General features: G+C 39.1%; 1 protein-coding gene across 2 annotated transcripts; it reads left to right on the forward strand.

Annotated features, from left to right (window-relative positions):
• The first annotated feature begins 268 nt into the window (after positions 1-268).
• On the forward strand, positions 269-9,141 carry LOC101173140 (N-acetyltransferase 8). 2 transcript variants are annotated; one of them, XM_023954957.1, is made up of 2 exons: positions 269-364; positions 8,122-9,141. In XM_023954957.1, the coding sequence occupies exon 2, from the start codon at positions 8,133-8,135 to the stop codon at positions 8,802-8,804; it is 672 nt and encodes a 223-aa protein (XP_023810725.1). In that variant the 5' UTR covers positions 269-364; positions 8,122-8,132; the 3' UTR covers positions 8,805-9,141. The 2 variants fall into 2 exon arrangements, with proteins under 2 accessions (XP_023810725.1, XP_023810724.1); XM_023954956.1 differs by having other exon boundaries at positions 357-592.
• Positions 9,142-11,934: the final 2,793 nt, after the last annotated feature.

Consider the following 11,934-nt stretch of genomic DNA (forward strand, 5'->3'; position numbering starts at 1 on the left):
AGAATAAAAAATACAGTATTGTAAAACATGTAAAACATTTTCCTGGTCTCTTTGGAGAAGTATTTTGTCCGTTTAAAAGCTACAACTGGAGAGTTGGAATTACTAGTATTTAAATAACAAAATAAGAGGGAGCCAACAAAAAAAAAAAAATCAAGATTTTTAATAAAGGTTGTTGATCAAATAAAGAAAATGATCCCTCCAAGTGCACTCAGAAAAGAAATCTGCTTCGGGGATATTTCTTTTTTGCACCTTTGATGTTCTATTTTTGAATTAATAATCTTTCTTGAACCCAACATTTGAAAGTTACGCCCTCCTGGATCAAAGTTCGGTCCTCTAACGCATCATGGCAGTGATTCATTTACAGGTGAGTGTGGAAGATGGACGTGGGATGAGTCTGTCTCTTGTACTTTGACCTAATAAGTAGAAACTTTAAGGGGCATCTTTTTGTACACACACACCGGTTGCAGATTTCTGAGTTTAAATGTTAACTTTTAACGGCGTTTGGCTGTGGTTGTCTGCATTCACTTCGAGTCACTATCTCACTCGGTTGGAAGCACGGCTCTTTACGGACATAATTTACACCTGTTGGACCGTAAGGGAGTTTACTTCTCAGGTTTCAAACTGCATGTTGGCTGTGAGGCGTTCATATGTTTCTGTCAGATGAATGAATTGCTTTTATTTGTGCTTCGTGGCTCACGTGTAGGCCTGTGTTGACGTTAGGCTAGCTAGCTAGCTCATTCTTGTGGTGCCTTTTAAGCTATTCTTCAGCCGCTAAACTGCCTTGTTTCAGACGTGATAACGAACGGTAATGCTAACTGTGGAGGGCACCGGAAGTACTTTAGCTAACAGTGAGCAGTAAAAGCTGCAAATTAAAAGGGCTGCTGTACATTATGCTACAGTAATCTAACATAATTTAAAAAATCGCTTTTTATTTTAAACAAATGATCTTTCGGGTTTTGTTTGAGTATGAATTATGAACAAAAAAAATAGGAAAGGAGAAAAGATTTCAAATTATACGAGAATTCTCAGTAACAGTCAAACTCCTTGTGTCTCACAGTCAATGATTGAAATAAATCACATTTTATTATTTTACAAAAACAATTTTTATTTTCAATTTTTTATATCCGTAAAGCAGACATGAAAAAAGCAAATAATAAATAAAAATAAATTTTTGTAGTTTTTATGCTTGATAAACTGCATTTTTCTTCATAGTCATAGGAAATCTTCTGCACGTATTTTCAATACTGTAAAATTCACATTTAGCCAAAATTTTATGGAGTCCTATAATGTTCATAATTAAACAAATACATATGACCTCATGAAAATACACAATCAACCAATAAATCTTGTAAATATATAAAAAGATCATGAAATTGTGAAAAACCTGCAAACTGATTTTAAATTAGCCCCTATATTATCAAATATATTTCATTGTGCTTTAAAACAACCAAAACAATCACGCTACATAGCTACTCCTCATTTGAGCATCATGCATTTTCTTTTAACAGCCCATCTATCTTATCTGTTACTGTTTACAGACCACCAAAGCCTCCCTCCTGTTTTATTCAAGAATTTTCTGAATTTTTATCAGTAATACACTCCAAATATAGTAGAGTTTTAATAACTGGTGATTTTAACCTACATGTTGATAAAGATAGTGATGCTCATGCAAAGGAGTTTCTTAACCTCTTGCATTGTATGGATTTCACACAGCATGTCACACAGCATGTCACACAGCCTACTCACAGCAGGGGGCGCACTCTAGACTTGGTGATAACCTATGGGCTGTCCTGCAGTGTGTCCTCTGTTGTTGACTCGACTGTGTCAGATCACTATTGTATATTTTTTTAATATAACCAGTTTTACTCGACAGGAAGCTCCAGCGAGAACTGTGAGGAAACGATACATAACTCCTGATGTGGCTGCAAATTTTATCAATATTTTACATCAAACTCCCGCTCATATTTTTTTTTTTTTTTCTTTTAACTTGTCCTGTCCAACAGCTAGGCAGGCAGATGAGAGCTGAGGGCCTCTTGTGTTGGACATATTTTACTTTAACAAGAGGGGTTATTAATCTTCAGACAAACCAAAGGTATGACTGAACAAACCCCTTTTGTTATTGAGGCCAAACTTTTATTCATTTCAACCATGATTGAAAATCTTTGGTGTTGGACCGGACGTAAAAGGAAAGAAGGGAAGAAGAGGGAGGGATGTCAGAGGGGGGGGGGGGGTGATAGTGAGAGGGGGGGGGGGTAAGACCATGAAGCAGCATAAAGCAGACAGGTTTACTGGTTGTTTATCATTACGGTACAGTTCAAATGTAGTACAAAAAGGGCGGGGCCTGTTCACACACACTCCCGCTCATATTTTACCTGCATCATGTGATTTTATGGTTGAACATTTTAACAACAAACTACAGCCAGCCATTGATGCTGTAGCTCCACTTAAAACTAAAACGTTGAAAACTAAAGCTGCAGCACCATGGAAGAACGAACCAATCAGAGCCATGAAATGTGAATGCAGGAGAGCGGAGTGGAAGTGGAGAAAAACGAAGTTAACTGTACATCGCGAAATTTTTAAAGAACAGCAAATGAGGTACAGTCATGCAATAAAAAAAGCCAGGACCTTCCACTTCTCAAACTTAATTTTACAAAACAAAAACGATCCTAGAGTTCTCTTTAAAACAATAGACAGTTTAACTAAAAGATACTCTTAAAGGTCCTCCATAGCAGCCTCAGATGCTGTATGTGAGAGTTTTGCAGACCACTTCAGGAGTAAAATCAATGCTATTAGATCTACTCTTTTAATTCAAAAAGGTGTTGCTTTTAATGAATCTATAGCATGGTATTTATCAGAGGAAACACTGGAAAGTTTTGTCCTGGTTGATGCTGTGGGACTTGGTCAGGTTTTCTCCCAGTTAAAGCCAACCACCTGCCTTTTAGACCCAATCCCCACATCGTTGTTGAAAACATTTTATTACTTCTTTGAGTTTGAGCTTTTAAATATAGTAAATTCAGTGATGAAAGTCTTCCGGGAATTCCCGGAAATCCGGGTTTTTGAGCAAACCGAACGTACTTTCCGGGAACTAAAGACCTGATCTCTACGGACAAATCGCTTTCCGGATTAAAAAATGGTCTGAAATCAGCCAATTTTAGCTTTATTTTCTATATTTCTCCGCAGATCGCTTCCTCTATGGTCGTGGCCATCTCTCGTCTTCCCGGCCTAATTGACCAATGACGGGACGTTTTAGTTGCTTTCGGATGCGTCGACGGGTCTGATTGGCTCTGTCTGCACCACGTGGTCAGCGTGACTTGCTTCCCTAGAGACCAAAACTGGCGGACCCACGCTAAACTTTCACAAACACATCTGAAGAGTTTGCGATCAAATTTGTGTTAAAATAATGGCAGGCATCGTCATTATTGAGCGTGGTCACGACCTCAGTTGTGAGAAGACGATAAAAAACAAATTGAAGTGGTCTTGGCTGGAAAAAAAAGATTTTTAAGGTAGTGTAGGTCAAATACTTTTTTGTGTAAAATAATCTCAAAACCACATTTTGAAATAATTTCAATTTTAGTTTTGAGTTTCAGTTTTTATTTTGAATACATTTCTCTATTTAATTTATTTGTATTTCCTAATTACCATGATTTAGTTCAGTATAGTTGACATTAATTATAAGTATTTGATGGTTTGGAACGGCACTCCCTTAAAAAAAAATGTTTACAATGTTTAGCTTAGTTTGTATGTTTGTTTTGATATTTCCCAGATTACTTAGTATTGGTGTTAAAGAATTGATGTATTATGTTATAGAATTATGGTTTAAAGCAGATCCCATATTTTGATGTAATTATAGTTTGAGAAAACAGTGCAAGTGGATGTTGTACATCAGTCATTTCTAAAGCAGAAATAATGTATAAATAACTGAGGTATTTTCATAGAATATCATAGTTACTGGTGTTCTTTTTGCCATTTGGGGCTTTGATGTTACTATATTTTAGCAATTGTATGTTTTGCAGCTTTAAGGAAAAGCGTAGATTGTAGGATTGTGTTACTTTGAGCAATTTTCCAAATTCTTTTTTGGGACCAGCAAGTCCTTAATGGAGAGTCAAACTAGGGGTTTGAATGACAAATCATGATGCTCCAATTAGTCTTAGTTTCTTGATAAAGAAGTGAATAACTAGCTGCCAGAATGCACCAGAATGCATCTAAGACCATGTATTTTTCCAAAATTTCGCTCTGTGCTCGCCATATCGCTCAAAGAAAAGTTCAGGGATTTTTTCCTTACCTGACTTTCATCACTGTAAATTACTCTCTTCAGACAGGTGTCTTCCCTGCTGCCTTTAAAACGGCAGTGGTGAGGCCTCTTCTGAAGAAGAGTAATTTAGATCCAAACAACTATAACAATTATCGTCCAGTATCCAACTTGCCATTTTTAAGTAAAATGATTGAAAAAACTGTTTTAATCCAATTTAATGAGTTTTTAAATAGAAATAACATATTTGAAAAATATCAATCTGGTTTTGGGACAAACCACAGCACAGAGACGGCCCTTGTTAAAATAGTAAATGATATTAGATGTAACCTGGATTGTCAGAAACTCTCAGTTCTGGTACTACTGGATCTCAGTGCTGCTTTCGACACTGTAGATCACAGTATTTTACTCAACAGACTGAGAGGTTTGGGCATCTGTGGTACCGTACTAAAGTGGTTTTATTCCTATCTCACAGATCGGAGTTTTTACGTAAGTATGGATACTTGCTCCTCAAGGGTCTTCAACATCAACTGTGGGGTCCCCCAAGGTTCAATTTTAGGCCCACTACTTTTTAATCTATATATGTTGCCACTGGGGGACGTCATCAGGAGGCATGGCGTTTGTTTCCACAGCTATGCTGATGACACTCAGCTCTACATCGCTGTGTCTCCTGATGATGAAGAGTCGGTCAACACACTCTTAAAATGCATTTTAGACATTGAGTCATGGATGGCAGAGAACTTCCTACAGCTGAACCAGGACAAAACAGAGGTTTTAGTGATCGGTTCTGAAGACAAGAGAGAGATAGTTTTATCTAAACTAAAGAATTACAAAACTTCTCAGTGTGTGAGAAACCTGGGTGTCATTTTTGACTCTGAGATGAATTTTATCCCACAAATTAAAAATATCACAAAAACAGGATTTTATCATCTAAAAAATATAGCCAGAGTCCGCCCGTTTCTCTCTCTTGCCAGTACAGAGGTGCTAATGCATGCTTTTATTACCAGCAGATTAGATTATTGTAATGCCCTGCTCTCTGGTCTTCCCAGAACAAGAATAGCAAATCTTCAACTGCTGCAAAATTCAGCAGCTTGCGTTCTGACGAGGACCAGAGGGCGGGAACACATTACATCTATTTTAAAATCGCTGCATTGGCTCCCTGTGCAATTCAGAATTGATTTTAAAGTTCTTTTATTGGTTTACAAATGTTTTTATGGTCTCGGGCCTTCATATTTATCTGACATGATTTTAAAGTATGAGCCCTCGCGGACCCTGAGGTCCTCTGATACCGGCCTTTTGGTTATTCCAAAAGTAAGAACAAAAACATACGGCGAGGCCTCATTCAGTTTTTACGGACCTCGCCTGTGGAACAGCCTCCCAGAGAGCCTCAGGGCTGCAGAGACTTTTCATGTTTTTCAAGGAAGGCTTAAGACCTACCTTTTTAATTTAGCTTTTAGTTGAATTTTAGGATTTTTAATTTATTTATTTATTTATTTATTATTTTTTAAATATTTTAATTATCTATTTATTTTTCTTTTAACTAGTTTTATGTGTATGTAAATACATTTATTTATTTATTCTATTAATTTTTAAGTCGCTCTTACTATTTCATATGCCTATTAAGGTTTATGTAATTATTTGTTTTTTGTCCATGTTTTATATATATTTTAATTTTATTCCTTTTACATTTTATTACACTCCAGTGTTTTCTTCTGAGGGATCCTCCACATCAGTGACTGACCCTTCTCAGTGAGCGGGGACGCTGCAGGGGGATCTCCTGGGTCTGACTCTTTTGATCGGATCTGGGGGGTTCTGTGGTAGTGTTCTCCGTGAACTTGGGTTGGGGGGTCGCTGATGTGGACATGTCCCCAAAATATTGTTTCCCCCACGTCAGGACAAAGCATGGTCGCTACATTCTATAATTTTACCACTTTTTTATTTATTTATTCATTTATTTATTTATTGATGCGTGTGTTTTTGCGGGGGGGGGGGGGGGGGGGGGTTGTCGCACGGTTTGTCTTGTCATCTTGTTTTTAAATTTTATTGTTTTAATGCACAGCACTTTGAGTGACATATGTTGTTGAAAAAGTGCTATATAAATAAAGGTTGATTTGATTTGATTTAAAAACCTGTTCATTATTTAAAACAGCATTTTAAAATATTGATTTTAATCATGTTGAATATTATTATAAGTCTTTTTTCAGAAGCTCGGATTTCAATATCAATATTTTCCAAAGTATCTTTGTTTTTATTTCACATTGCTGTTTTTCAGAATGACTTGTTTATTTAATGATGAGCTTTTCCAGCAGAACATGTCTGTCAATCAGTAAAATCGGGTGGGATCTAAACGCACATTGGCTGATCCCTGGAAATCGACTCATATTCCTGGATACCTTTGCGGTGTACCAGTCAGAGAACCTTGTGTATTTTGCTATTTTCATTGAGACAATGATTATAAATCAGTTCCTCTGATTTTATTTTTCCCTCTGGGGAAAATGTTGAACCTTTCCTGCGATGACGTTTCTGACCGTGGTCGGAAAAAAACGCAGCGGAGATCCGGGGTTTGATTTGGGGTTCACTTCCCCGTTCGGACCCTCTGAGCCTCTAACCAGTCTCTGTTCATTTGGAGGAAACCTTTTTTATTATTACTTTTCCGGCAAACTGAGCAACACACCGTTAACTTCTTGCACTCACACACATACACACACACTTCCGCTGCGCACTCTGATAGAGATAGAAAAAAACGCTGAGGCGGCCATCATCAAGACGTAGTTTCACTGCAGGAGCTAAAGCAGAGACTCTCTGGGATGATTTCATGAACACAAACATGGAAACATGGTTACCATGTAGAACTATTCAAAATAAATCAATCTGATCTCTTAACATTCTCCCTGTGCATTGTGCATCCATGCATTGTAAGTGAGATAAGCACAGACACCGCTCCATGTGGCTATCAGGCTAAAAACATTAGCTGGTAGCTCCTCCCACACGCGGTATGGTGCATTCAAGGAACTCCAGTTCATAGAAGCTTAGTGGAATGCCAACAGCCACCCAGCCTAACTTAGACCGCGACTATATTTTCACGAGAAAATGAAAACCGCCGAACCAACCACAAAATCACCCGAATTATACACACTCACCCAAAGCCGTTTTTATCTGCAAATTTAGAACCAAAACTGCCCAATATCTGGCAACACTGTGGATGTGTTGAGGTGCATACTCCCCTTAGTGTTGAGGGGTGAGCATTGCGCCATCACGTTCACTGAAGAGACTTCGATCGATGTAGTTATGGTGCTGCTGCCTATGCCTGAGTAAAGGAGTAGCCAATCACAAATGTGTCTCCGCCTTGTCTGGTTTGATTGACTAACAGACTCGTTCTGCTGAAAAGCTCATCATGAAATAAACAAGTCATTCTGAAAAACAGCAATGTGAAATAAAAACACATAATTTGTAAAAAATTAATTTTGAAATCCGAGTTTCTGAAAATAGACAGAATTATAATAATATTCAACATGATTAAAAATGAATATTTTAAAATGCTGTTTTAAAAGAATGAACAGGTTTTTAAAGCAAAAAATTACATTTCTTGGCAAATTTAAAATCAGTGTGCAGGTTTTTCACAATTTCATGATCTTTTTATATTTTTATGAGATTTATTGGTTGATTGTGTATTTGCATGAGGTCATATTTGTTTATATAATTATGAACAGTATAGGTCTCCATAAAATTAAGGCTTGTTTTTTTATTATATGAAGTTAAAATTAGGTAAATTATTTCTTCAATGACTTTATTTTGGTAGTTTTTTCAATCAGAAAGTTGACAGTAACATGTGCTGCATTAACATGAAACTGTTCTCAAATATTTTCCTGCAGCTTTCCTGATCATGTCGCTGCTGATTCGACGGTATCAACCAAAGGACAAGGACGTAGTGTTGACCTTGTTCAGCGATGGCATACGAGAGCATATCCATCCATGTTTTCAAAATGCCATGACCAGCCCTCTGTACATATTCATCAGCCTAACTCTGTGTGTTGTGGGTTACCTCGTCGGCTCTTTGTTCGTGGCAGTGCTGTTTCCAGCAGCGTGGGCAACTCTCATCTACTACTGCAGCTACAAACTGTTTGACGACTACGTCCAGGAAAGACTTCGGACAGATATGCAAGACATCATTGGGAACTACCTAAGCAGGCCAGGTGACTGTTTCTGGGTTGCTGAGGCCGAACAGGATGGGAAGACCCAGATTCTTGGCATTGTGGCTGTAATGGCCAAGCAGAGCGGAAAAGAAAAAGTAGGGGAATTATTTAGAATGATAATTTCACCAAAGTGCAGACGCATGGGCCTGGGCAAGAAGATGACTCAGACTGTGATTGACTTTTGCAAGGATCAAGGCTTTTCTAAAGTGGTTTTGGAAACAAGCTCTACCCAGATGGCTGCTGTCGCCCTGTACAAAAAATTGGGCTTCAAACTCAAGTTAACACATAAAGACACACAAGCTGGTCCCTGGATTATTTTGCTGACTAGAGTCACAATTTTAAAAATGGAAAAAAACCTCTAACTCTATATAAGTACATAAAATGTATATTTTTAGAGTCTTTGAGCGTTTGTCACAGCAAAGGAAATGTAATACATAGGATATTCCTCTATATTGAATATGGTGGTGACACATAGATGCTCCAGATTATTTTTACTCTTTGTACAAATAAATTCTAATCTGATTTCCATGTTTAAAACTTTTTAAAAATAGAAGACACTTATCTTTTTGATCCGTTTTGTTCCAACTCGGGTTGCTTAATGGTGGATCTTTCTTAGTTTTAAAAAAACATTTACTTAAATATATATTTTGAGATTCTGTCATGCTTTTTTTATTACTAAATAAATGTGCTCTAATCCTGTGGTCTTACTGTGTTTTCTGATATGTTCATGTAATATATTTCTGATTGTTTGCAATCCACAAAAGTTTTGTTTCCTGAAGCATTTTCACTTGCATCTGTTTAGCTTTACAGTAGTCATAGTTTATGGTGTGGTGGTTTTCAGATATGGACAGAAATGGCCTGATGGGGATGCTGGCCTCACCAGAGAGAAACTCCAACGTATAGCCGAGAGGAACCGCCAACACGGAATTGTATCATGTCCCATTGTAAAACAGATGACCTTAGTTCCACCTCCTCGAGACCTTGGAAAGCGTATACCATTTGGACGAGCTGACAACATTGGAGTCTACTCGCATCTTTTCGGGGGAGGAGGGTTAAACCCATGCATCCTTCGCCGCTGTGACATGAAGCCGTTCACTGACCAAAGGATGCAGAACCATGAGCTTGACATTCACCACCTTGCCTTGGCCACTGGACTTCGCCAGATTTGCACATTCCGTGTAGGAGTTGATTACCAACGCTCCGTCATTCTGGCACACCAACAAGTAATAGCCGAAACATTAGTCCTGCATGAAGACTGCATGAACCAGAACTATGCAAGAGCTGAGCTTCTGAGGATCACTAATGAACCCTGAAACTTCGCTAACCTGCAGTGGTTCGCTGACGTCATCGGTCTAATGCCTGCGACTCCACAGGGAGTGATACTGGGCACATAAAACCGTAACACACGAGAGTGGGTTTCCAGTGTCGATCTTGCCGCCCGCATCACATTCTTCATGGCTGTTGTTACCTTCCCTGCTAACTGCTGGGCCATTAGGAGCGTGTATGTGTTGCTACTGCTGCTTGTCGCCATTGCAACTAAAGGAACAATGTCAGTGGGAATAAATAAGATGCTTGTAGCAGAACTGCGCGACTCGATGCCCGGAGAGGTGGAAATGCTCCAACTGCCTGAAATATCTGCCACCTATGCCAACTTTGGCCACCGGATCGACTATCAGAACACTCACCAGGGTTTCGGCCGATTTCTAGGACAGGTCCCCAAAGAGGCTATCAGGCTCCGCCTGCTTTTGGGTCAGGGCGCAGGATCTGAAATCACATCCCTGGATATCATTGCTGAAGCAGTGGTGATGCATGTGGATTTCCCATGGTATCTGGTATCATGGTATCTTACCCCTATGAGCAGGTCTGCATGTCTGCATGCAGTGGGAGGTCGAGTCTATGCAGGGTTTGCTGGTGACCTCGTAGCTCTTCAGAGGTCCCTGTTCAGAAGGGTGGCGTGTATTGCTTGTGAGCTTCTTATCTCTAACGGGAACAAAACTCTTCGAAACGTCCGCGGGACACGGGAGGATCCAACCATGAAGTAGCAGGTGGCAAACTGGATTGCCCTGTACACCGCAAATAGGGGCAATGGTCCTAACTTGGTGCGTGAGATAAAAGCTGAACACACCGATCTTGTGTACTTTGCTACTGGTGCCAGAAATCACCCTAACATGGCGTTTCACCTGGCCAACTGGGCACGCGGGTCCAACTGTGGAAGACGATGGTGCTGACGGAGGGAGAGCTGGTCTTAACGCTGCGGTTCAGGGGGCAGCTGCTCAGGGTGGCAACTAGTGCCTTGTCAATTCTTGTTTGTTCTTGTGTTGATATTTTGTTAATAAAAGTAGTGGAGAAAAACCAATAGTATCCTAATTTCTTTATAAAAAGTAGTTTTGATCCTTTAAAAAGGATGAACAGCTGGACTTGGAAAAAAGGCACACAACAGGAGCTGCATAAGCGGTGTTGGAGCACCAGCAATGGGAGCTGTACGTGTGGTGTTGTGGAGCATCAGCAATGGTGGTACTTGAAGCACGCCAGCCCCAGGAATTGAACGTTGTGGAGACTGCTGGGCTTGGCCACATGACTAGGACAGCAAAGGGAACCAAGTGGAGAGGGGATGCGATGGACAACATCAGAGGGGTGTGGTTGCGACCCACCCCTCTTCGAGATAAGGAACTTATCCTCTCAGTGCAAGTCAAAATTAGCCCAAGACAACAAGATTTTTTTTAACCCCTTCAAATGGATTTTATTGCATGTTTTTCTTACTATTTTCTGGTTCTGGTTTACTATTTTTACTGTTTTTATACTGGGTTTTATTTGGTTCTGTGTGTGTCTTGTTTTTTTTTAATTTATCAGATTGGGGTTTGGACTGCGTTCTCCTCTAATCATCCTGTAGCATTTGGAGCCTGAGGCTGAACACTATTGGACACTGGGACAATAAACCTTTTGAAAAGTTATTTATTCACATTTATTGAACCAGGATAAAAAACTCATTGATATTAAAAATCTCTCTTAAAAATCTCTTTTGCAAGAGCGTCCTGGCCAAGAGGCAGCAGCTGCTCTATAGTATGTAGTTGTATCTCCTGCTGAGAACCGAGGAAAAAAAGTGTCTTACAATTTCTGTTTTTGTGTGATTTCCTATCTATTTGGGCCTGAAAAAACACCTTACATTTTTAATTTTTAAAAAAAATATTTTTATCTTAATTTGCCAACCATTTGTAGAGGACGACAGGATGATATTTCTGTGAAAATAGAACTCAATTTGGAAAATCAGTAAAAAGGACCAAACGAAATATCTAGAGTGATATTCACCCAAAAAACATTACATTTTGTTCCATAACAATAAAATTCTATATCACTCTTCTGTTACTTGTTGGACCATCTTCTACAGAGGAAGATCGACCGGTAAATTGAGAGCTTTGCTTATTGGCTCAGCTTTCTCTTCACCACAACGGACCGATACAGCAACCGCATGACTACAGACGCTGCTCTGTCAAT

Source organism: Oryzias latipes, chromosome 5 (assembly GCF_002234675.1).
Source record: "Oryzias latipes chromosome 5, ASM223467v1".
NCBI lineage: Eukaryota > Metazoa > Chordata > Actinopteri > Beloniformes > Adrianichthyidae > Oryzias > Oryzias latipes.

Excerpts from the sequence above, each read along its gene's own strand:
- LOC101173140 (XM_023954957.1), top strand. The coding sequence starts at position 8,133 with ATGTCGCTGCTGATTCGACGGTATCAACCAAAGGACAAGGACGTAGTG.